Raw genomic sequence first — 27,705 nt, 5'->3', positions numbered from 1 at the left:
CTATGTGAAGTCCTTGGAAACGGCCTCTATGAAGTTGGGTGCTGCCATGAGGATGGTGAAGGTGCAAATGATGGAGAAGAGAGAGAAGGCCACCAGGCACAGCCGGTCCACCACCGCCGCTGCAAACTTCCACTCGCTGCAGATGGCCTCAGCCCTGTCCTGGTCCCGGAACCGCTGGGCTATGTAAGACACCTCCTCCAAGATGCGCTGGATCTCTGGTGGGGGGACTCCCAAGCCAGGTCCAACTCCCATCCCCATGCCTCCGACACAACTGCCAACTCCTCCAGATGGCTCAGCCTCATCACTTGGGGAGCCATGGGCACGCCCCCCTAGCGCTACCCCAGAGTCGCTAGAAGGTGGGCAGTGTGGGCCTTCTATGGGGTGGTAATTGCTAAAGTAGAGGCTCATGGAACCGTTGGAGGTGCCTGTGGAGCAAGGTGGGCAGGATGTCTGTGAGAGAGGCAGAGTGAGGCTTGGAACTGCACCCATCTCTATAGAGCCGGAGCTGGAGTGGTGCTGGGAGTTGTGACTGTACTTGTAACCAGGCCGCTTGCGCTCATCGCCAGGTTGTTTCATACGGAGAAACCAAGCACACCAGTTCAGCAAGACCACCCGAACCTGAATAGAGAGATGGAGTATCAGTGGCGTGCACACACACACAAATCACACTCATATAAACATAGGTATTCGTGTTCTCAATGACAATAGTGATGATTATCTGATTCAATAGGTTTCAGTCACTCACCCACTTGGGCATCTTGCCTCCGTGAGGGTCGTGATGGTGAAACTGCAGGACGATAACTGTCACCACCACGGACATCCCTACTATCATCATGGTGCTGGCAAAGTACTGGGCTGCCATAGACAAAAAAAATCCTTTTAGTTTAGCTCAGAGATTCATATAAGGTCATGCCCCTTCCCTTGAACTAACCCATGGTCACAGTTAATAAACATGTTCCAACAAGTAAAACATGAATTAATTCCAAAAATAGGTTGATTTCACACTTTAACATGAAAGGAAAGCAAGTCTGATCAATTTAAGCAAGAAGTTATATTGCCATGGGGGAGGGAGAGAGTGAGCGAGAGAGAGAGAGTTCTGGTTCTAGAGGGATGACTGCTCTTTCCTAGCATGCACACACAGCATATCTGAGGGTACCAAACAAGATATGAGGGTATGTATATGCTGTGTGTGATGTACAGTAATTGAAAACATAACCATGAGACCTTTGGTCTTAACTACAATTAAATAGACACGATGCTTATGTGGTGATTAAGGGCTGATGATAAAAGACATATGCCTGATTCACACTGGCTTTATATATTTACAGTCAAGCTCAAGCAGCTACAATAACTCACATTCAGCCACTGTGTTGTAAAGAGACATGAGTCATTTTAACAAGGCTGCTAAAAGTGTCCCAGTTGACCTCGTGTTGAGGTTGAGGGAAATAGAAAAGATTAATTGCTCTATTGATGAAACATTCGTCAAGCTTTTCTCAGTGAGGACAGTTATCATTGCATTGATGTAGTGTTGACCATGTGCAGCACGACCAAACCATACTCACATCAATACACTCATATAATGTACACGTACAATATATTTCACTTTGATCAAGTGAAACTGATGTGAAACATTACATACAGGACTGCAGTTATCATTCAAAGTATGCTAAAACATTGACACACACACACACACACACACACACAGAAAAAGACACATTTAATCTTGGCCTGATGAGTTCTTAGTGATGACCACAAAGTCTTTTAGACCTTCTTTCTGAGATCTTTAGCCCCAAAAGCTCTTCTTTCACTCTCCCCATACATTATTTTGTTCTCCTAACCTTCTTTTCTTCATCCAATGGAGAATCAGACATATTAAACTTCTTAATGGTCCTAACAGCTGTTGTAAGTTCTGTCCGCCCAATTTACTCAACCTCATCCATGGGTGATCTGAATTATGTGTAGATGTTCTCAGGTTTCTCAAACCAAAGTCCAGCGAGACACCAAGATGGGTTTCTATATATCAATTTTTCAGAAGACCATTTACATTATATCGAGAGGTAAACTGGTGAGATATATTTCATTGAAAATTGTATTCTTAGGCGTGCCGGTGTCACTTCCACCAGGAAGGAATCATCAGGAGGTGGTTCTACATTCATGCCCGCTTGAGCATGTTACACAACAAGACACAAACACATAAATATAACCCACCGATGAGAGGAACAGAGTCGGACGTGGCAGGCATGATCTCTGCGACCAGAAGCATGAAGACAGTTAGCGAAAGGAGCACAGTGATGCCTTGAGACAAAGATCAAGAGAGAGAGAGAGAGAGAGAACATGAGCAGATACATAACGCTGTGATCAGGGTCACTGGTGTATGAAATCATTCCTGTAATTACTTGCATATCTAATCAGTTATGTTCTTGCATGTTTGTGAGTGTGCATAATATGTTTATGCATCTGTGCTGAATACAAAGTGAATACAAATGTTGTATGTTGCTGTTGGTGTTTGAAAACCACATTACTTCAAGTTTCTTTTACTTGCCAAAAGCCTGGTACTTAAAAACGTAACGAACATCTTCACCTTCTTTCTATCTTTCTTACATAGATTGATATTACAGTTTTCAAATGTTTTGCAAAGTCATTTCATCAATAATAAGTGTGTATGTTTAAGCCCCCCTCACCCAGAGAAATCTTTTCTCCAGAGTCTGCTGGAAGCAGGAAGACCAGCAGGGCCAAGCCAGAGATCAGCACACATGGGATGAGCAAATTGAGGCCATAATATAGCGTCCTGCGGCGCATGGTGACCGTGAATGTCACATCAGGGTAGGGCTCCTTACAGCAGTCATAGTACAGCTCATTGCGCTTGGCTGGCACCCCTAAGAGAGAACCACAATGCATTCAGGTCAGGCCGATTTTGTAGACTAATAAAGTAATTCAAGACTTACTAGCTTGTATAATGTGTGTAAACCAGGCTTGGAACTGTGCTGTGCCTTTATCTTCTCTTTGTATTATTAGCTGAAATGTTAAGCATGCCAAAAAAAAAGAAGAACAAAAGTCAGATCAGATTTTTGACCGTTGATCTTTCTCACCTTGGACTCCAACTCTGGGGATGTGGTGTGCTGCTCTCACATATGGCCTGGCTACACACCTGCCAACATGTCAAACATTCCTACTGTACGCCATCTGCTGCTGTCTGACACCCATTTTAAGCAAACTAACCGCCCCGAGGGGCACAGGCACTAGAAACACCCGGCTTGGAAGGTCCTCAACAAACTATATACTACTAACAAAAAATATATTACACATTAGTTGTGTAACTGTATCATTACACATCAAGAGTACAGCCAACAGAATAGGTATCTGTACTTGCAGCATACACAGTGCATCTCTCTCTTACCCACAAGGTCCCACTCCCCATTGGGTATGTAGGTGGATGTGTCCACATCCAGCATCTGGAGGTCCAGCAGCCAGCCGTTGTGCGTCCAAGAACCAAACTTCAAGTCACACTTTTGCACGTCGAAAGGGAACCAACGCACGTCAATGTAGCAGGTGCTCTTCAAGATGCCAGGGGGGATGTACTGGCAGTAGCCGGATGCATTCACCAGGACGTTGGTGTGGAAGGTGGCATCAAACCGCTCGTCCGCACTGGGGAGAGAATAAGAGAGAATAATGTGTGTGTTAAACAGGTTTCATCATCTTGCTGTGAGCTGCAGCTCTATCTTTCTGATATCTCTTTATTGCCTTTTTAATTGTTTTTGACATCATGCTGGCAATTACTTTGAAATAGGTTTTGTTTATTTGTATTATCATAAAGATGAGGGCTCAGAATGAAATAATAAGAGTATGCAAATTTGGTTAAGACAAATTACTGAATAAGAAACGTATTATGAGGGATGCAACATTCATTTGAAAACAGTAACTGAGTCCTGAGGGAAATAATCTGTCTGTTTGGCCACTAAATGTTAAAACACCTCAGATGCCTCTTTCAAGGCTCTGCAACTCCCGACCTGCTTAAATGATATAATGGCAGCCATGGACAGGTTTTTGACTTCCATCACTTTCAAACATCAACAAAAATCAATGAAGCCGTTGAATAAGGTAGATCTCTATTCTCTGAAAGTCTCGAGAGACGAAACCTTTGGGAACAGATACTTACAGTAAAGAAAATATCGAAACACCTACACTTCGAGCCACTTCAGCTCTGGCACTCCAGTTGAACTCTAATTAAGAATTAAAAAGTAGCTCCTCTGGTGTCGGCGAGAGTTTGAACTCTTGAATGAAGTGCCAGAGGCAAAGTCTGAACTCGGTCAGTGTCTTCTGTTTTGTTTCCTTGTATATACGGCCAAAATTGTTTTCATAAAAATTGATTCTCCACTGTCGCAACTAGCTGGAAGGAAGTATCTCCTTTCCTCTGCATTGCTACTTGTTTATGTGTTTCGTAAAAACTCAGAGTTAGTTCCCTCTTAGACAAGGGAAACTCTGGGATTTTAGTTCCAGAAAAAGAGGTTACTTAAACTCCTGTTAAAAAAGTTAAGTTTAGGGGTATCTCTCTTTTTACAGAGCCAGACACACGATCGCAGCGTGTAACGCCGGACATTATTAAACAAAGGTTTACTCTCGGTTATGATGTAAATCCTTGTCGGATATTAGTTTGTTAGTCAGGAAGATCTAAAGTTAGTTAGTATGTATATAATATGTAGTTTTAAATTATTTTGGGGAAAGAATCCCTTTGAACATCGTGAATATTACATACAGTTAAAAATGAGGAGGCAACTAATCATCATCCTTCAATCCATTCACCCTTTTTATATTATTGTTTTATGTCTCAACATTTGATGAACAGCCATAGGTGAACATGTTGGCGAAAATAATCCATAGCAGCATAGAATCACTGCTTGAAGAAAAGGGAAACAACTCAAAAAAAGGGCACGATTCCCTTCTGTGTGACCTGGTGTCGGAAAGAATAGCAAATGTGACTGCGAAGCAGTGCAGAGTTTTTACTCATTACATAAAATGCTCCTGACGTACACAGTAAGTCCTATGTTTGTCATAGTAGGCCACATAAAAGCCTTTTGAAATCCTTATTACTTTACACACCAATTCAGAAGTCAACCCCACAGACTGAACATATACAACATGAGGACACGCCACACTACACCACTACATGCACACACACAAATCAACACACACACACACACACACACACACACACACACACAATGCAATCCCCAGCGAGAGAGATAACGCCGGTGTGTCTGAAACATCCTCGAAACTCTTTCAGCCCTGACAAAAAGAACGTGGCGTGCATCTTAACAAAATGTGTAGATGGACCAATTTTATTTGTGACTGCCTTTGCTCAAGATTGAGTGATTTACCGCTTGGCCGGGGGTTAAGTGTGGAGATTTATTTCTCTTCTGTGTGTGTTGCTATCAGGTGTGGCTCTTGCTGCAGGGGGGATGTGTGGGTCATGCAATGAATTATTTAAGCTTTGGCCTTACTTCATCTGAAGGTGTGCACTTTTCCTTCAGTGCTTACAGTGCTTATATATATATTAAGCATGTCCTGGACTGTGTGTGTTTATTGGAAAGGACATATATTGTACAAGTTATGTATGTGCATAAAAGGGGATATCCAGAACAATACAAGATATTTATAGTTATCTGAAAAAGATCAATTAGATTTACTTTGATTCTACTCTATTGCAGCTTGCTTCAAGATATAATCATACTGAAAAAACAACTGGCTCATTTAATCAGAAACATTCTTTTCAGACAAACTATTAATAATGGTATTAATTGTTGGAAAATATTTTACATTTTTAAAAGAAAATACTTTTTAGCATGTTCACATTTTAACCATTAAATATGCATACTACTGGGCAAGTGATAGCCCTGGGAGAACGGGAGTGTTCTTGTACAACACATACACACACAAGAGAGAGTACTGTGGACGTGTGAGAGTGGGGCAGTGGAAACAGAGACTGACCGACATTGACAATAGTGGCAGTGACAGGTTCCTTCATCATGGGACATGAGTCACCAAAGCTTTCTTCTCACTCACTCAGCACCTGCTGCTATCTATGCACGCACGCACACATGCACGCACGCACAAATGACAAAAATAATGAAGCCACAAAGTTAAGAGTGTTTCCAGGGTGCAATAAATGAGCACATACTGTTAAAAAAATTTTTTTTAAATGCACTGATCTTTAAAGCGAGATCTCGCTGCCAGACTAAGAATTAAAATGTAACATGACATCTATTGCTTCTGTCCATCCGGGAAAGGGGGATCCTACTCTGTTGCTCTCCTGAAGGTTTCTTCCCTTTTTTCCCTGTGAAAGAGTTTTTTCTATTATTTTTGGAGTTTTTCCTGATCCGATGTGAGGTCCTGGGACAGGGATGTCGTATGTGCACAGATTGTAAAGCCCTCTGAGGCAAATTCATAATTTGTGATATTGGGCTATAAAAAATAAACTAAAAATATACTTTTTTGCTTTTTGTGTCAAGAAAAACTGATTATTGTTGATGAAACAAACAAATCATTGTGTATTCTGAACATTATTATTTCTAATCTGTATGAACAGATTCTGCAATCGTGCAGCATCTGTGGGCAAAGAGAAGAGAAAATGTACTTGTAAAGTGGCTACGTGTGAAATCCTCTGATTATACACGTTGTCTCGAATCTCAGGTTGCTAATCGGAGTGTAAACAATGAGCAGCGCATGGAAAAGGAAGTATTGGCCTAGATATCCACTGTCTACATCAGAACCTCTGAAATATAGCCCCTTCGCCCCCAGAGGCTTATCCTTAATTAGACTAAGATTGCACTCGATAGTCTCTGAGTCTTCTGGATGCTCACCTTGCACACATACTGGACATGCAAATTGTGCAGGAAAATGTATTTAGAATAAGAGGAGCCTTAGAGTTATGGAAAACATTAGGTTAGACCTCATTTACAAATTCACAGAAACATTATTTACTGTCACATTTTCTTCATGGGGGTCATTAAAAAAGTATATATTAATTTAATGGATCACAGAACAGTCATCACATCAGTCCATCTGTTCATTCATTCAACCATCCGACCATCTAAAAGAATCCCTCTGACTATCCATTTATTCAATTAATTCCCCTTCCATCTTTCTGGCCTGTCGCAATGCTCGCTCTGTGTTGTACAGCTACTGTCACTTCTTGGAAAATCAGGATTCTGTCCGTAGTTTACCTGAGCTGGACGTCCTTCATGTGTCTCATCGATCCCCATTCAAGTGAGACCATTGGCTTTACCCTCTAATGAGAGAGGAGGTCAACGGCTTACATAGCAGCTGTTTTAGATCTGGATATTCTTATACAAACACAATCACGCGCACACGACATCATGCTCGCCTGACACACACAAACGGCAGACGAGCTGGAGTCCGCCGGAGGATCTCATCAGTGAAGTGGATGAGCTTCATAGCAAACATGCACCTCTGTCTCAGTAGAGGCCACACTCATTTGTACTTCATCATAACCTTCTCGTGAATATTATATTATTCAATATCTATTAAAATCTTCCATTGATCATCAGAAGGTTCCGTTTTCATGAGCTGAGTAATTTAAACTCTTTGAACTGAATTGGAAGATCCCATTCTTCAATCCCAGTACAAAAAAACCAAAACACTGTCACCCATTATGGCGAGTAACAAAATAATGTCCCCAGGCACTATGCATGGATATGGTTGAAATATTGCAAATTCATGACAGTATAGATTACCCATGCGTGAAACCTCATTATAGACCACGTGAGTGAGTGTAAGCACAATATGAGAGCTATGTGGGCGATTTCACACTTGGATGAGATGAGCCGAATGACTCATCAAAGTCAACATCAGATTTTCCTTCATCTCGCTCCTCTTTTCTTTGATCGCATTATGACATCTGACCTCAGCACTCTTAAACATCATTAACTTCATATTAAAACAGTAGAAATTAATGAAGGGATTTATGACTAGGTATCGACTGTGATGCATGCAAATAAACCTAAATGCATCTGCTATTCAACACAGTAAGACGAGCGTGTTATTGGCTGCGCACTGATGGCCCGCGGTGTAATGTTGCATGTTGTGCCATTACGGTCTGTAATTGTGTGACAGCGTGTGTGTGTGGATGTGATGGGCTGGTTAAGAGTGGGCGTGTTTACAATTTGTGTGCCTGTGTGTGCACATTTATTTACTGTAATTGTGTGACATGAGAGCTTATATATGTGTGTGTGTGTGTGGTGTAACTAGTTAGATGTGTTTGTGTGTCTTTTCAGCAGCGAAACCATTTTATTGCTTAAAACTGTACATTTTCATTTCTCCTAAGGAGGCACATGGGGATCTCGGCTCGGCTGTAAACTGAATCTTCTCCTTCAGCTTCAGTTCAAGGTTCATCATTTCTAACGTCACAGAGAGGCAATCGTCCTTAACTGAAAACCAGCACTGCTTTTTTCCCTTCAATTGCCCAAGCTGAGTCATCCATGTGTGGCTGTTACAATGAATTACAATGAATACATTTCTGTTTGCAATCCTTTCTTCTAAAAATTACATTTATATACAACATATGTGCATTAAAACACAAAATCTGTAACCTGTTTGCTGAAATATGCTGACTTTCTAGGGATTGCCATGTAAGTTCAGATATTTATTATTATCAGAGGATAAAACCTAATGACTTTCCCCTGACCTTTCCTCTACGCCAGGAGCCGATCAAAGTGTTGGTTTATCCAGGGAAATATCTCAATATCGGCTTGATGGATTGGCACATGATATTGTAAAGATATTCACGGTTCCTCTGAGGATGACCTGTAATAACTTTGTTGACCCCTTACTCAGCTAGAGCCAAAATATGACATTTCCACCATCATCATCTGTATATTGTGTTAAGTGCCAAATAGCAAATAATAGATATTATTTAAGCACGTAGCAGAGTAACACGCAGCATAAGAGAGGGCACGTGTCAGAGTTACATGCTGACACCTTGACAGACAGAGACAGGTAGCTGGGAGGATTTATTAAGAGGAGTCTGTGAAGGCTGGAAACGATAAAAAATAAAAAAAGAATGGAGAAAAAGAGTTGATTGAATCGAGTGAATTATAGTGAGACAGTGAGTTATGAAAGAGAGACGAAGGGAGACACAAAAAATGAGATGAGAAGAGAGATTGTAAGACGGGATGCATGATGGAGGTAGAGAGGGAAGAGGAGAGGCAGAGGGGGCAGGGAGATTAGCATGGGTAATCCTGGCAGGTCTGAAAGCTGAGCTTTTAAAATTTGGGTTAATGCCCCAAAACCTTTGTTTTGTCCTCGTATTCCCTGTTATGTGCATTATTTTGAGTGTGTGTATTGGGGGGAAATATGGGAATGAGGAGAAACATCTGAGGCTCTCCTCTCCAGCCACAAAGTAACATGAAGACTGCAAAGCTGTCTTTCTCTCTAAATCTCACTTCATGTGTTCAAATCTATCAAGTTTCTGTTTTACAAGCTGCTTCACACATCGTATCTATGTAATTAAATCCCTCTCTGCAATTGAATCCATCTCTTCGTATCACTTCCACCTCAATCTCACACTCATGCGTCTCTCACTCAAGCATGCAAACACAATGCAATTAGTTGTTTTGGAGAAAAACAAATGGCCTACATTTCTAATAGACTTGGGAAGTCTTATAAAGAAGCTGTGGATACAGCTTGAACTGAACAAAAAGAATGCAATGAGCTCTTTCAATTTAACTCATTGAAATGTTGTCTTTGCTCTAAGCCTGTATGTTGCCTTAATTCTTAAAAAACAGCCATATATGATTCAATGTAATGCAGCATTTTACACACCAATAGCTCTTCATCAGCATTCATTTCATGACATTAGTATCTTAATTGTTAACAAGGACGTCCAAATCTAATCATCAAGGAGATGGACAGACTTTGTCAGCCACTGCGCTGCATCTTAGGAAGACTTATTGACAGTTGATGTTCTGTCAATGGTAACAAGTCACTTCCAATAAGTTCTATTTCAAGAAAGCAAATTAATTGTCAAAATGTTTTATCTCTTAATACAACTTTTGTCTTTCTAAAAGAAAATCTCTTCACGGAAAAAAATGCCACTTATAAAATAAGACAACAATGAATGTAAAGTAAAATAAGATAATCCATTATTTGTCCCAGAGCGGGAACATTTGCAGTGTAATATTTAGACCTTTCAAGATTAAGAGATTTTAAACTTAGTTTGAAAAACTCATGTCGAGCTATATTTCACCAGTGGTGTGCATTGTCTAAAAATAAGTAGTTTTATCTCACTGAAATGTTAGTGTTGATTGAGTCTTATATTAAGTGTAAGTAAGTAAGCGAATATACTTGGAAGGATTTTGTTTTTTTGCAGTGTTTGACCACATTTCCATCACAGCAATAAGAATAAAGTAGATTATTTATTTATCCCTTTTCTCTGTTTTATGTTTGATTGGGCGTGATTGTTTATCACATTGGCTTAAAATAACCCTGATAGTTTGTGGAGATTAAAGACAGATTTTAATAAAATAGCAGCGCATCAGAAGGATTAAACTGATATTTCAATCACTCCAACACACTTACCCAAAGATAAACATAGAAAGAAAACATGCCATCTCTGACAGGTGTGCTTATCTGCTGCACTGACTGGTGGATTACAACACCTATTTTATCAAGTTTGACAACGAGACAAAAAATGATTTATATTGAACTAAAAAAAGAGAACATTTAATGCTCTGATTTACCTGATTTTTTCGGCCATCTTGGGGAAGTGGAAATTTGATTTGCTTCAAACATTTCATCATCTTATAAGTTGTTTTGCCAACGTTTTTGACAGTTGCAGACCTTAACATTCATTTGGAGTTATGTTTTGGTCCCCTGGTGAACCACCCAATACGACTCTCTTTTAGCTCACAGTCTCCTGTCGGACAAATTTGCTCTTTAGCTGCTAAATGCTCCACTATGTTCACCAGCTATTCAATAACTGTGCCTGACTGCTGTTTGTTGTTTAGCATGCAGTATAGTGTTTCTTAAGAGATTTTTCACTAAAAGCAGCTACCTTGTGCAGCTGAGAACACGGTGAGAGTGATGTGAAGTAAGGAAAACAGTAAAGTTTTTGCCAAGAGCTAAACAATGAGCTGAAACTCACAATAAAGCTCCATAAAGCCATTTGAAGCTGCAGATTCAGATTATCACTAAGAGCTACCCCTTTCATTGTAACATTGTTTTCACATTGTCATTTGATTCATTATTATTATAAAATGTGGCTGACCTGTTGTAAAGGAGGATGTCCGGGGTCCAGATCTGGTCTGAAGGGAATCGCAGGTTCTGAACACCGGGGTACTTCTCTGGATTCCAGCTCAGGTAGATGTCTGTCCAGTACTGAGACAGAGAGAGACAGAGAGAGATTTTCACTAGACCTAACATTTTTTTGAAATGGGTGAAATAACTCTCATGCTCTGCCAAAAAAAACATTATGTCCAATAGCTAGTTGAACTAATCATATTGAACTTTTACAAGAAAGTTGCATATTTAATAGAAATAAGATTGGCTGTATCTTGCCAAGAAGCAAAATGAAAATTGAGGGTTAAAATGATTTTTGCAGTCTCAGTTTTCCAAATTAAACAGCCACTCTGAAGTTATCAAGAAATGATCGGGTTATTCCTGCAGTCATACCCGAAGGCTTAAATAATGTAGCAGTCTATTACCGTTTACAGCCAACTCGCTACAATATTAGTCTACAAAATGCACTGCAAATACAACACTGTTGAATAACAAACAAGGGATGGTTCTTCTCTCTGCTTTTTAAAATCTTGTTATGTATTTTGGGCCAGCCCATCTTCCCCAACATCGAGTCGAGATTGCTGCTGCACTTAACAGTGGGCACCAAGCAAACTGTGTCCTACTTGAAACTGTTGCACAGACTAATTTGGCTTGAGGCTATGAAACTGTCAGTGGAAAGTTTAGCCTGTTGGCAATAAGTCCATTAACTATCAAGTTGACTAGCACTTAAATATGCAGCACTCTTGCTCTTATTCCTCCTCCGCTTTCCTCATTTTGTGCTCGACAATCTGACTTGAGGATGGCATTGGACATGGACACACACAAAGCACTGCATCCCTCAAACGCACACACACACACACACACACTGCAACAACTGGTGGCCGAGTTCCAGTATTGAGGATGAGTGTTATGTGAAATTATGAGCGTTGAATATAATTGCAGATAACTACAAAAATACTTGTATGGATGAGCTAGTGCCTAGAAATACTGGATATAAAGTGAATGTTAGATTATAAAGCATGCTTTTAGACTGTGAGCAAGTTCAAAGAATCAATCCAGGAAATTAATTGTATCTCTGGACATGCATGGTTAATATTTAATATCATCAACAAGCACTTAATGTAGTGGCACTAGTAATCTGAAAAACACAGTAATAGTGTAATAAAATTAGAAATCTAATTAAAGCACATTCAATTGATGATGACGTGCCCTTCTTAAACTTTGACTCACCAGCTGCAGCCAGGCGTTGGTCATCAGCACTTGGTTCTTCTCATCCTGAAAACAGAAACAGAAAAGAGAGGAAGAGGAAGAGAGAATATGTTTCTTTTTCTTTTGTATAAGGGAAGAAAACCAGGCCAATCCATATTCAATATAGTGGAAAAATACGTTTGCATTAGTGCAGTTGCTTTGCATATTCAAAGAAGAACAAACCAGGCTTTGTAAAACTGTGTAAAAGCTGTTTTTATATAAGCAAGTTTAGTTCCGTTGAATAGTTTCACTGTCGAGTCATCTGACAAATTACTCCCTCCTAAAATACAGTAGTTCTCAGTGGATTTGAATAATCAGGATGTACTGTAAAATACCATGCTGGCTCCAATAATAAATAACAAAAATACTAATCACGTAAAAAGAAAAAAGATGCTTTGTGTTTCTTTTCTTGACTCAACGGTTCATCTGTGTCTGTTCGTTTATTTAATTAAGGGGCAGAGAAACACACAAATGTTGAGAATTATGTGGATATTGTCTGGTTATGTATTATCTGAAAAGCATGATTGCAAACTCGTTAATGATCATGAAATATTATCCATAAAGGGGGAACAATGGCAAAAAATCCCCAGGAATAAAAAAACTGTACAATAATTCATATTTTAAGTTAGAATATGTGTAACTACGATGTTGTATGTTTTATATGCTGCTGATTATTTGGCCAAGACATTACCGTCTTAGTTTGTAAATTAGGTTACTTGAATTATCTCCTTCAGACGCTAAAAAACATGATTACACTCACAAATAACGTTTAATGATAACATTTCCCCAACGTGTATTCTCTCTGTGGACCGGCTGACTGAAACATGTACATGCAGCCTGCAAAGTGTCTTGCAAGTTGTTGGTCCTCTCTGGCGTTTAATGAGTCGAGAATTCATCTGAAGGCCTCCTGCTACTCTCAGCAGAAGTTTTCTCAGCAGAAGTTTAACTATTTGAAAAGTCATTAAAGATAGTAGACCTCGACTGATTTCTGGGTCACAGGCTGGAGGGAGGAAGGAATGCTAATTGTCATGAATTGAGAAAGTGTTGGTGTGTCAAACTCAGGTAGACAGAACACTGTCAGGGAAGCAGCCCTGAGGGAGAGTTTGACACTTCTTATCTACAGTCTAGACAACATGAGAAAACATGGAGGGGAGAGGAGCAACGTCAATGACTCTCTCTGCAACTAATCTTTAGGATCAAAACAAAAAACAAAAAATAAAAAGAATCTACACAGAAAACAGCACAGCGTTAAAACAACGCAAGGGACTGCGTTGTGGGGGAGTGTTGTTTGAGGTAGCATATCAATTGAGCAGGAGTCCCATGTGTTGGCACTCCCGACGCATCGTTGGGCACTACTGCTAGCCATGTGTTACTTCATGGAGGTTTGAACGATGCCCTAACCACACACTGCTTCAGTGGAGCAGCAAAATAAATAACTATGCTCAGCCAGCTTGACCTCGATGAATAAAGATTACAAACAGTGGAATAATGTGTTATAAGAGGAATTAGGACAATTACAATTTGTCAGAACGGATATTCGGGGGTGTCAGATCCATGGAAAAGAGACAGCCAACTGGTTTGTATTCATCGATTTAAAATTTGACAGAGGAAAAAGCAATCATTAAGCCACGTGTCAGTAAATTGTAAAGATGCAAATTGTAGACTTTCAGGTAGAAAGTTCACCCAGGAACATTAGTGAAAATGTATTCAGTATGTGTGTGGTCTGAATGAATGTGTCCCTAGAGGGTCTTTATGTAATAGAAGTCAAACAGCAGAAGTGCATTACTTCCGCCAACATTTAACACCGTTCCATAAGCACAAACTTGCCGCTGGATGCGTCACTAAGGATACACACAGCTTGATACACACATCAGCTTGATACACACATCAGCTTGATACACACATCAACTTGATACACACATCAGGCCGTCTCTGTTTGCAATGATAATATTAAAATGCTGTTTTTCTTTTCAAGCATTTTCTCTCACTTTTCCTTTGGATTCTTGACTGCAATAATTGTGATGTGAGTTTAATCTACTTTTTTACAGTTGCTATCATATAAAGTCTCTCTGTATGTGACGCTCAGCTAATTAACTAAAATGTAAATGATGCAAGCCACCGCTTCGTGGTACAATTCCACTTCAGTTTTCCATTAAACTACACACTTATATTACGTATATTGGTACATATATTGTCACACTTCCTACGCTCAACACTGCCCAGATGAAACACTGTGCCGCACGCACGCAAAGTTAATGCTGTCTCCCTCACCACGTCTATGATCTGCAGCAGTGTGAACCCCAGCTCCACTAGAATGGCGGCTGAGTCATTGACCACAGGTCTCTCCAGTCGGTTGTAGTTAGCCAGCAGCTCCTTGTACAGCCTCCTCTGGTGTTCTCCCTGCAGGGATCCTGGAGGAAACAAAAGAAACATGATTTGTCTGAGGATTATTTGAAATATACAAAGCATCTGCATTAAAAGTTGTTTAAATCTAAGCACCAACATTTGAGCATAGTAATTCATTCTTGACCTTGGGTGAAAGTTTATGTGATCTCAAATTAAAGGCCCCTCACACATAACCACCAGCAGTTACCACATATTTCAGACTTGAAGGTACACCCCTCCATTGATTACAGTTTCTGAAGGTCACTCCTTGATTTACAGACTAAGAGGGTGCAGTCTTCTTATTTGCATTTAAACTGTAAATCTTGTGCTGGATTAATGTTCAGTGCAGAATTTAAAAAACAAATGCTATCAGTGTTTTGGCTTGAGCTATCCCTTTCCTGCAAATGATACTTGTGTACTGCGGCTGAATTCTAATCCAGAAAGTAGCTTGAATGGCCTTCCTAACCTTTTACCCTTCCTTTGCTGGCACCAGCCTGCAGACAGATCATAATGTACCTGATAGAGTTTCAAACACACTGCCACATACTTTACCTCTTCAGTTCATTCAGATTGTGCCAATATGTCTCTGATTATATTTCTTCCTGTAATCTTGGTATGAACAGTGTAAGGTATATAGGTCTGCTGGTGAGCTGAAAGATCTGAGGAATAATGAATACTGTAGATTTAGATGTGGGCTAACATCAGCATATACATCTACAGACTGTAACACACACACACAAACACGCACAGACACACACAAGAGTGACATGGCTGTTTGTTGGTGTGGTCTTAAGGTCCAGGGTGATTAAAATGATTGGTTTGTTGGCCCGACTCTTATCACCATTATTGATCCTCTGTTCCTAACCTTCAACACACATTTCACACATTTCTCATTTGTTTCAAAACAACAGGATACAGAGACAGACAATCACTTACATGCACATACACAAACACAACCAGACCACACTGATAATGATCTCAATATATTGCAAATTACAAAAAAAAGACAGAAGTTCACCTTATGTGGAAGTTGGATTGACAGATCCATGGCTTTCCTAGACACATTCAAACACATGCACACTGAGACATGGATACAGACACACTTTTGCACTGTATCTTGTGTCTGCATGTTTGTATTGTCACCCATGCAATAGCTCTAATAGCTGATGGCTTCTGTGTAAAAACACAATCTCAAAAAATCAAAACACAGCACCATAAAGTAATAAATCTGTCCATCAATGCACAATGTAATTTGCGTACACATGTGCACTCAAATTTAACTACAGCCTCATCTTCAGTTGCTATACTGCCGACCTCCTTCCGGGGTGTCTCCTGTGTTTTATTACTGTTGTGAACTGAGGTCCAAACGAACACAACAAAACTAATAGTCAGTGAAAAAGAATTGAAAGCTCAGTCTCCGTAGCTGCTCGTCTCGTAAAACCGTGTTCAGAAGGAATGAAATAATCAAATACAATAAACCACTGTGCCAACTTAGATCCCAAACAAATGTATACGCCAGGGATGAAGGGATACATTTATTAGTTTGTTGCGTTTTCTCTTTTGTTTATTCATCACTAATGAAGCTGATATGAGAAGCTGGCAAGAAGATATTTACAAAACCCAGCGAGAGGCTTCATCAAATAAACTCCAGCACAGGGAGGGAAGGAGAGGAGGGGATAGAGGGAATAAGGGAGCTTTAGGATTTGCCATTTGTTCAGCAGTCCCTTTATGTTCCTCCCTCTTCAGCATCCTTGACCTTATATTTAAAGAACACAATAGAAAAGTTTTTCTCAGACCTCTTAAAAGCTGTATTTATCCAAATCTTATCTTTGAAAAAAAAATGTTTTGTTTCAGATGAATTTACATGTGTCATAGATCTTATTGATGCTTTTTGTTCAAATACATACGTGCATGTGTTGCACAAAATGTAAATGAGAACATGAATGACTGTTTTACCAACGAAGGCAGAAGATAAGATAAAGACAAATATACAATATTATATTATATTTAAAATAGGACGACCAAGGAAAACAGATTCTAATGATGCTTTTAACTTTTGACCCAGTGACCTTTTTGACATTAAACTGAATCACTAGTTTTCATTAGATGTCACTGTAATGTAGTCCAATTGACCTTTTAGTGTCATCAATGTTACTACCAATACTCTTACTTCCTTGATAAAGACAAGAATATGTGTGTTAAACACAGAGATGTTATTGATAAGCAACTGATGCAAAATGAATACTCCATCAGGTTAAAGCCATGGGAATCATCATTATTTCTAAATATCTAAATACACTTAAGTCAAACTCTTTACACATATTATCATAAGAAGATCAGGGAAATATTAATTAATGTCTAGTCTGGCGGTGTCATTGAAAATGTTTTCCTGTTGCCTCTAGAAAGAAAATAAAATGTGCCCTTTAAATACAACCCTTTGTTGGTCTTTAAATGCAGTGTGGTCCGGCACATTGTTGGCACATCGCTATCTTCAGGCAGCAGAAAGGGATTGCGCCATTGATCAACAAAAACCTGATTTAAAGTCAAAGGCTCAGTATGTTCCTTCTATCTAAAGAGTACATTATTCAGATAGTAAGATACGTCCTTGTATACTCTCCACTTGTTAGACACACTCAGGGACACACAGCAGCGTTCCCCCTCTTCATGTAAATAGACGGCGGAGGTCGAGGATCGAGGATCCCATACATGACCCTTCCCTTCTTACACAAAATGTAACGGCACCATAAATACAAATAATAGACGCATAATAAACACATTGCCCTCCTAATCAGTAAACAATAGAAACTCAACAATACAAGACAATTCTAGGGTTGTAATAAAGAGTTGGAAGCTTAATACAAATGTTGTCATTTAAATTCTAAATAAACCCTTTTTTTTGCATTTATGTTCCGTCTGTTTAAACCTGGTATTTACTTATAGTTGCAGGTAAAGATTAGTCTACACTAATATCATAATGTTTTGCTAGATTCTAGTGGTGTCTGCATATACAATTTGTTCTAATATTGTAAGCAAAGCCAGGCTGCTTCTCGACACATACAGGACCCCAAAGGCATCGGCACAAAAGGGAACATACATATAATAATCAACATATATTAGAACATTATTGGATGTGAGAGCTGTCTCGCAGATTCTTGTGAGAGGAAATGGAAAATGTAGGACTCATAGAAAAGTACATTTGGTCTGCACATATCTATGCATTTGTTCTGTGTGGTGGTGAAACAAAGTGTCCAAGAATGTGTCACCCTACCTTTCAGTCCAAACCGGGAGAGGCTCCAGCCCCTGACGTAAAGTTTTAGACAAATTCAAATATAAGGACAAAAATGATGTTGTGGGTGTTTTTGGAATGAGACCCACTATTTAGGATAGGATTAGGAGCCACACATTAAGAACTGACAGCCACCAGCACAGAGAAATGGTTGAAAAAACTGATATTGACAACATTGGCCTCTACTGAGTCAGGAAGGGACAGCTGCAACCATGAATATAAAATAAAGGATATTCTTGCTGAGCATCAGCTAAAAAGCAACATTTCCATAGTGTGTGCAAAGAATGAGGAAAATCAAATTTCAGACACAGTGCGGATCTGTCGAAATTTGAAAGACTGCTATTGTATTCAAGACGGTTGTATACCAGCTTTATATTTCATGCTAAAAAGGTTCACTGAGTGTGAAAGTTAATTCCATTTATTCACAATCAACTGAAGGTCAAACTTCTAGCTTTTTCCAGAGCTCTCAAAAGCTTCTTAGTTTTCATCAAAGGATGAAAGCTCCAGAAAGAAAGCTACCTGTAGTAAGTGGACCTTAAATTAAGAGTTTTTATCTAACTGCTATTTCTAACAGAGCAAACTAAACAAACAGAGAGGTGCATTTGAAAGATCTGGCTCGTGACTCAAAGCTCCCCTAAAAGCTTACGATTCTGCTTGTAAAACAAATTTGGGATTTTTGAACTTGTCCGTTTACTTGCGGGTGAAATCAGTTAACTTTATTCATCTTGTGTGTACTTTTTCTGAATTGTACAGTCAACATTAGCTTTGCAAAATATGGATGGATGAAGAGGGATATGTGTGTATTCATATAAACAAAATGCAGTGAGGTGGGTGGATTTAACAGTTTTAATGTCATGTGCAAATACAAATAATTATAAAAGGGGAATCTAATCCCAATTCTTTACACTCTCTTTCCTTCTCATGTAAACTCCACTCTAATCTTTGGAATATCCCACTCCTTTACTATTCTACCACACAATTGTCATTCTTTATTTCGATTTACCTCTCTCCCTCTACTAGGGTCTTCATCCCTTTACAAGCCTTTCCAAATCTTATGATATCCCCTCTTTTGATGCACCTCCCTATATATGTCTCTCTCTTGTTACCTCTAATCCTCCTTTTCAGTCGCTCAATCTTGTCCTGAATTTACTTTTGTTAATTATCTGCAATAAATGAGTGCATTTTAGAACCGATTAGGTTGTGAGGAAACTAACAAAAAGCTGGAAATTAATTCATGGCCATAATCAGTGCTGTCACCAACTAGTTAGCGTCATGTGCAGACAAATGGCTGGATTTTGGGAGAAAACCAAGTGAGGCCAGACAAACAGAAAGAAGGTCAACTTAGTTCCACAACTGAAAATATTGATTTTTGTTCCGAGGTACAAATAAACGCATGCATCCAATTATTCTCTCTCTCTCACACACTACCTGTCACACACACACACACACACACACACACCAAGGAAAATCAGCTTCTATCCCATCGGAATATTTTTTACTGGGTCAATGCGTTCAGATGAGGCTTCCAAATACACTCATCAGACACAGGCTATCTAAACACAGGCTGCCTGAGGGACCGGCTCTCCCTCTCCCTTTCAAACACACACAAAAACACACCCCAAAGAAAGAAAAAATCATGAAAGCTATTTTTAAGTAAAGCACTTTGTGACCCCCTCTTACATCAGGCTGTTTTAGTGCCCCTGATGAGCTCAGCTAAACCCATCCAGGATGAACCGCTGTCCAACACACAGACTTTCAACTGGTAGGATGAAAGTCTGGAGAGCTTTGTTCCCTCATCTCTTTCTGTGTCGTGTCAGATGGGATTTTAGCACTTTTATGCTTTATGCTGAGACACAGGCCCTATTAAAATAACTGATCGGTAAGACAGACACTGTACACACGGCTAACATGGGACCTCTAGTGATACCTGAAGTTCCTAATTATGTGACATAAATTCTGATGTAAAAAACAGCGAGAACACCGCAGAGCTGTGGTGACAAAGGGGTCGGGATGATACGACTATTTGGCAAAAGAATAGCTTACTGTGGCTGCAATTAACCTGCTTTGCACTGAATATCTTTTCAAGATAATAACAATAAAGTTAGCCCAGAAAGGACAAACCAAACAATGGATCTAGATAGAGCCTTTCGTGTTAACTGGAGGCCCCCAAAGTTTTCCAACACGCTTTTTGAAGCTCGGTGACGTGTGCCACAAAACCACAATACTGCCAGACACTATCTGACATTTATTGCTCCTAAAATGTGCTATAAGGGTTATGGATGGCCTCTGAGCGAGGCAGAACATAATTTAACACCATTTAAAACCCGACAGCTCACGTTACTGCAGTCTTGGATAGGGAGGAGTGAGAAGAGGGCTATTCATTTTGTTGTAATATGCAACCACACTGTTAGAAACCATCACATCCTACACACTGTACCTTAAAAAAGAGTTTAGCTCAACATTCATTTACATGCTGACAGCAAGTTCTTTCATTTGAGGATTGCCCCAGTACTAGCATGGAAAGAATGCATTGTGAAACACATCCTTTATTATTTAGAGTAATCTTGTTTGGTAAATATGGTAAACATGCTTGCTAAACCTTAAAATTGATGTAAAGAGCCAAGTCTATTATCCGGTCTGGAACCTAACAGGGCTCTGATCCCAGAATGCTCTGGGACAGTGGGACTAGAGTTATGAACCTGGAGGTTGAATAGCAATGCACAAAGAAATTGGTGACAGACCGCCACTCCCTGAGGGGCTGGACAGTCAACACCACGACAAATGCTACACAGCTCCAGCCATTCTGATGCAAATATCTTGTGTTTGTGTGAGAAGGTATGGGAGAAACAGAAAGAGAAAGTGAAAAATAAATAGCACTGCATATACATAACACAATGTTGATGTGGAAGGAGCCAGATGATTAAAGATACTCCCACAATACAGTTTGTTTGTCTGAAGCAGTTGCATCTACCAAATCTAATTTACACCTCAAAGCTGGAACAATACACAAAGTAGAACAAAAGTTATGAACTTGGGGTTGGCAAACATGATTCACATGACTCTGTACATTTTTTTGATTGTTCAACAATAGCAGCAGATACTTAGAAACACTTACTGTATGTACATGACATACTGACATCTTTTATAAAGATGATAGTTGTGCAGCGGTCACTTCGGAACATAGTATATATTGTATAAACACCTTCTTTTTCAGACCTTTAAAGGGGTGATGAAAGAGACCATTTATGTTTCCTTTATATTATGACAAAGACCTTGATAACTGTCATTTAAAAGGTGAACAAAAATGGGACTCAACAAAGTGTGTGTGTGAGAGAGAGAGAGAAAGAAAGAAAGAAAAGGGCCTTGAATTATATTCATGATTGTGAATAAGAGGATACGTAATGTATGCATTCACACGTGTGAAGCTTACACACAGGTTTGCCTCTAAAACTAACCATGTCTACATGAATTCAAATTAAGGTATACATTGGCTTTGGTCTAGGACCTCGTTATTATGTCAATATCAATATGTTGGCAAGAAAAAGAGTCAGGGAGGTCAGCAGTGAAGTATCCAGATGTTTAGCAGCTTTAAACCTGCATCTTTAACCAGATTGCTTTTTCAAAAAAATGTGTATGCGTATGTGTGTGTGATACTTTAAGCAACTGACGAGTCACCGGCCCAACCATTAGCACAACATTTCCCAGCATCATGTGACAATCTACAGTGGTGAGCCAAGATCAGAGTGTTTGGTGTTTGTTGTTAATGGAGTTTTGGATGGATGGATTCATACATGAGATTTATAATCTATGGTCCAGGGCTCAGAGCTCTAAAACCACTGGAGGTTTAATCCTAATCCAGGAGCAAAAACCTCTGTTGTGTTGCAACGCTGAGGGCGTGGCTACATACATACTTCTACACCACATTGAGCACAATCGAACATGCCTTGCATATATTTGTAGGACTAAAACTGTTTCAAGAAAGCTTCACACTTTATTCAGGAACTGTCACTGTATACATGTAAATGTCGGGTACACCCGTTTCACAGTTTAAACATTTGAGGCAAAACAACCATTTTAGCAGTTTCAGTGAATGAACAGCAGCACTTATCATACTTTAACACATACTGAAATGCTGAAAAAGGGCATTAAAAGATAATTTAACATAAACTGTGTAATTAAAGATCTTAGAGTCTGCAAGAGAAAAAGAGAATAAATGAAAGAGACAGCAGAAGGCACTAAGGGAGTTGAGGCGTTGCATTAAAATTAAGCAGATATTATTACAACATCTGTGCCAGGCCACTTCACGCTTACCAGGGTGAGTCAGGAAAATGAATTAATTGGAGCGTACACAGTATGTATTGTATTTTTGCTGCACCTGAATACGGGGCTGTTTCATCTTTTACATTTAGTTTTGATTAAAACAAAAAATGTCACCCGCCCGAGTCCAATTCACTCCATCCTCTTTCTCAACAGCTGTTTGCAGACCAATACTTCTCAAAGTCATGTTTCTATTTCAAGGGAACTAAATTGTCCTATCTTGCCTCTTTTGGATATTGTTTTGTGTTTCCCTTGACAGATTAAAGCTGTTTATCAATGGTACAGTGAATGTGAACATACTCTGCTTACAAGCGGCTAACTGGTTCCCCATGCCTAAAGTCTCATGTGACTCGGCATGAAACAACAATATAAAAAACAACAATATACTGTTCCCATCATTTCCATTATTCCTGCAGCAAATTCTTTCAAATAAAGTTAATTTAGAGCTGCTAAATACGAAATTGTGAGTACTTGCACCATGCACCAATCCGACTTTTCCAATACCGATACCTGGGCTTTGGGTATAGGCCGATACCGAGTACCGATCCTTTAACAGTGTTTAATCAATGAGCTGTATTCCTCAGTGTGTGGAAGTGACAGGGATCATTATGTGATGTGTGAGGCAGCATCAGGACTGACTTAAACATTGCATTCCTAACTTTGTAAAACAAAATGTAACGAATAAATGCATTTAAATGCACTGGATTGTTATCATATAATGGTATATACGATACCAGATTAGTGCATTGGTACCGATACACGGTCCAGTTATCTGAGTCAGTATTGTACCAATATCAGTATCGATATCTCTAATTTCCATTACCTTTCAACCATGACGACAGCTGAGCCGGTGACTCGCAGCTAACGATGCTAACAGTGCTAATAGTAAAACAGCAAAACGTCTGACAGAGCAGTGTTTACCTGAGGGGCAACTGGAGGGTGAGTGCTGTGAGCTGGCCAGTGGGGCACGCTCCCAGCAATAACACTCACAGAGGGAGAGCGACTTCATCCTCTGCTCAGGTAAACATTACTCCACCATATGTTTATATATATTATAGATAATAGTGGTTTACTGCTATATTAATGCTCTAACTATTGTATGTTGCTCCCTCTGTGAATGGTTTGAGAGAAATCAAATTGAAAAAACTACGATTTCTAGACTCAGTACTAAATGATATGACTTGTGTAGCTTTATATATGTATTTTGCAGCACCTTCACAACTTTGAAAGTAGACTGTCCATGAAAGACAGTGCAGGTCTCCTGTCATAGGTGAGCATGTAATACATCCTTTTATCTCTCCCTTAAGCCATTTCTCTCCTCCTCGTTCCCAACACATTGACTACTACCTGGATGGGTACAAAGATCTGAAGAAAGTGGAAGGTTGCAGCTTTGATGTTGAAACATGATGTGCACGCATAAATATGGTATGCACATGAACATGCATAGAGGGTTTGAAGACGTATCTTCACCAAAGCCGCTGTTTCACAGACTGACAAGTCAACAACCCGGATGTTACAGCTGATGATGCTGATGGGATGGGGCTTAGGAGAGAATTACTGTCATGCATGAAAAATCGAATTGCACAACAATTATCAAACATTAACACTGGCATGCGCACAGTGTTAGAAAAAAAACCCAAACTCTTTGTTTAATAAATCACCCTTTTACAAATGTTTACAAGTGTACCTTTTTAAGGAGACTAAACTGAAATATGTTGAGGGTGCAGAAAGAGGTGGATTGTTCATTCACATTTGTCATCCAAAGATTCAGAAAGCAGTTCATTACAATTATTTGTGACACTAAAAAACAAATTATAGTAATTCTTTGGGCTTGATAATTTAAAATGAAAAAATAAAATAAAAAGTTATATCTCTATCATCCCAACAGGAACCCACTCCATTTGGTTTGATGTGAGCAAAAAATAAGGTGTGACTGATTGCCTCCAATCTAAATCAGGTTTGCGTGTTGTCTTTAATTGTAGTTGTTTCTAAAGTAACATAACACATTCCCTGATCGTAGAAAATTCTTCCAACAAAGACCACACCAAAGCCCCATCAGTCCCTTTAGGAATAACGGATAAAGATCAATACAGAGTCACTTCTAGATTATGCAAAACACATGCTAAACCCCCGACGACGTAATTTTTAATAAAGATCTAAGGCTCGTGCACTAACTGAAGGAAGTGCCTTAAAAGAGAAACAAACTAAAAACGTAATCACTTTTTCCCAAACCTACCTTTGAAAAGCATGGCCACGCAAATATAAAATCCAACCGAACAAGGTCCCCAAAACTTCATCCTGGCACCGCTCTGTGGACTCCGCCGGCCCCCGGCAGCGAGCTCTCAGTGTCGGCTAGACAGGGAATCAGCTCCGGCTCGGCGGCGGTGGGAACATGAGGCGGAGGAAAGACGACGAGGAGGGAGACGGAGTGTGTGAGATAGAAAATACTGACGGACCAGATTGCGTATGGAGTTGAGATTGGCGCGTTCACGACGCATCACAAACACGTTTTCTCACACAGCGCTGCACGGGCACGCGCCTCCGAGTAGCCATAAATATGGCTACTAAAACTTCACATGACAATAACTACAGTAAAGTTGTGTCGCCTAATATCTGAAATGGCCACTTATATAGAGTGGCAGGAGAATATTAAATTGCGGATTTATTAAGACCCCTCCGTGCTTGTTTTTAATTTCCTCCTAATTGAATTCTTATTTTGTATGTTTTTTTTCGGCATGATATTTACGTCCTTACAGTGTTAATATTTTCGTTACTAAGAGACGTTAGAGAAAACTCTTAAGCTATACTAACTTTAAAAAGCCAGTTTTGTGTCTCGGCCCTCACCTGTCTCCAACCCTTGCCCTCCATTAAAGATGGTCAGTAGCAGGGGAGCGTGTGACGTCGACCCGTGTGTGTGTGTGTGTGTGTGCGCGCGCGCGCGCGCGCATGTGTGTGTGTGTGTGTGTGTGTGTGTTAATTGTCAATTTATCACTTTAAATAAAGATTTCTTATTTTTAGTATTATGGCATTATGTGAAGTTCTTTCTGCTCTAATCAATAGTCGTATTATAACAATAGATCAAATGGGTATCTAGTGATACAGGGGTTGCTTGTGAGGAACCCACAGATAATTATCACCTTGCAGCTCTAGGGATCTTTGTATTGTCTTTCAAAGCATTGTTTTGGTTATAGCAAGAACTTTCCTATCTTAATTCAGTTTTGCTGCTCCCCTCAGGATTGTTCGTGGCTACGGCAGCTGTTAAACCCACTGTATGCGAACTGCCCTGCAGCCAACGGCAGACAGACAAAGTCAGTGATTAGGTGGGGAATATAGTGCATAAGGTAAACAGAACCAACAAACATTGGACTTTCATTAACAAAGACAAAACTTCAAATGATAATGTTGCTCTGTTTCTGCTGCATGTGTAAATTAAGTAATGGTTTGCAACCACATTTACCATATCAACATTGTGTTTACAGCTTGATGAGCTGCCCCTGAGTGCCAAACATCAATTAATGCTTGTTTCATCAAAGATAAGGCTTCGAGTCACACTACATACGAAAAAAGACAAAACTCCACCTAGTTTTTCTCGGCATTGGTCACGACCACGCCAGAAACATTCGGCGCACATCGAAACCCAACCCCCCCCTCTCATACAGTTGTAGACTATCAATTTATGAAAGTGATGATGCAATTTTCCACTTCCTGGTTTTACAAAGAGGTTCATCGAATGCATTTTTGTCGTATTTGTCACCTTTTTGTGCCAGCGTAGCTCATATTCAAATGACCCATTTATTTCAGTCCATAAATAATTTCAGTCTGAAATAGTATCCGACTGAGAACATCTGCACATAAACATCCGCAGAAATGTGCAGCATTACGCCTCATGAGTCCCTTTCTCTCCCTCTCAATGGAACAGGGGCATATCATCTAAGAAGCAATCCTGTGCCAGTGGTGTTAGACCAGTTCTTGCACATGTCTACGTCTCATGGAGCTCCATCAGAGGTGATTTATGCTGCTAGATGTGATTTGTAGAATACCATATCTGTCTGTGTTGTTGGTGGGCCGACGTGGGCTCAGTGAAACAACCTTCATCCTTGTGCTTGGTCTCACTGGGCAACCATCTGGTAAAGTCCAAGGGAACCATATCGAGCCAACTGTGAAATAAAAGCTATAATCTTTGTTAAAAACAACCAATAACTCTACTTAAGTTGAATGAAGAGCTGTCCGTAGTGCTGAAATCACCAGTGGCACTGTTCTGTGTCACCAGCAGTAATTTACAGATGAAAAGGGTCAACGTAAACAAACAATAAAAATAACATGAAGAAATACAAAATTAATATATATTTTCTTCCACTTCAGAAAAAAGACACAATCATCACATTACATTCCAACATACAGCTTACAGAAGTCTAAAACTGACGTTGAAATCAAACATTACATGTAAATTACAGAAATAAGCATCAATAGAGTTTACAATAAAGATAGCCTTAATATACATTTCACTTTGAATCATATTTTTAGGTTTGATGCATGTGCATACAGTATGCAGACATTGTGTGTGTGAGTCTGTGAATCTGTTTCACCATAAATATAAATGTAACCCCCGTGTGTTGCCTCCTTTCAACATTATTTCGCCCCTTAGGCGCGAGGGGCTGCAAACCCTTGCTAACACATGCTGTCACACACCAGAGAAACAATACACAAATATACAGAGCAAAAAAAAGTGTTGAATCTTGCAACCAGTGAAAATGTTAACTGCTGACTGTCTGGTCTCTTTCAACCAAAACGCAGACAGAAACAGAGATCGACTGAGATCAGACCTCTCAATTCTTTTTACCACATATTTAACAATTACCAGGGAAAACAAAAGCAAAGCTTTCTCAGAAGCACCTCAGGGGGTTTAGCTGCAGGTGCCAGCAACACTATTTGTTTGAACATCAGAGATCAAAGAAAGTAAAAATACTTGAAGATTTAGTTCTAAAAACGTCCTGTCACTGTGAATCTAAATTCACAATGTGGATTTTTAAACTCTCAATATTGGGCTGGAGACTACAATATGGACGTCCACCCTTCTCCAAATAAGGACAGAGAAGGAATCTGCATCATATTTTGGCTTTTTTTAAATGCACGTTCCAGTGCTAGGTTGTGAGCAGGAGAGGAACATGTGGAACAGA

General features: G+C 39.6%; 1 protein-coding gene across 1 annotated transcript; it reads right to left on the bottom strand.

Annotated features, from left to right (window-relative positions):
- On the bottom strand, positions 1–24,825 carry LOC117737337 (neuronal acetylcholine receptor subunit alpha-7-like). The gene is made up of 9 exons (XM_034543236.1): positions 24,765–24,825; positions 14,812–14,951; positions 12,523–12,567; positions 11,282–11,391; positions 3,398–3,645; positions 2,682–2,876; positions 2,209–2,295; positions 746–855; positions 1–618 (listed from the first exon to the last, which is right to left on the bottom strand). Exons 1-9 carry the CDS (start codon positions 24,823–24,825, stop codon positions 1–3), a joined length of 1,614 nt encoding a protein of 537 aa, XP_034399127.1.
- Positions 24,826–27,705: the final 2,880 nt, after the last annotated feature.

The sequence above is a fragment of the Cyclopterus lumpus genome, chromosome 10 (genome assembly GCF_009769545.1).
Source record: "Cyclopterus lumpus isolate fCycLum1 chromosome 10, fCycLum1.pri, whole genome shotgun sequence".
NCBI classification, from domain to species: Eukaryota; Metazoa; Chordata; class Actinopteri; order Perciformes; family Cyclopteridae; genus Cyclopterus; species Cyclopterus lumpus.
The sequence above is the reverse complement of the archived record's forward strand: the minus strand, read 5'-3'. Positions and strand labels throughout refer to the sequence as shown.

Bases quoted from the DNA above. Each gene is read 5' to 3' on its own strand.
- LOC117737337 (XM_034543236.1), bottom strand. From the start codon at position 24,825: ATGAAGTTTTGGGGACCTTGTTCGGTTGGATTTTATATTTGCGTGGCC. The intron at 2,877-3,397 runs GTAAGAGAGAGA...GTTCTCTCTTAG, and splicing joins TGGGGAGTGGGACCTTGTGG to GGGTGCCAGCCAAGCGCAAT. The intron at 2,296-2,681 runs GTGAGGGGGGCT...CTTTGTCTCAAG, and splicing joins TGGAGAAAAGATTTCTCTGG to GCATCACTGTGCTCCTTTCG.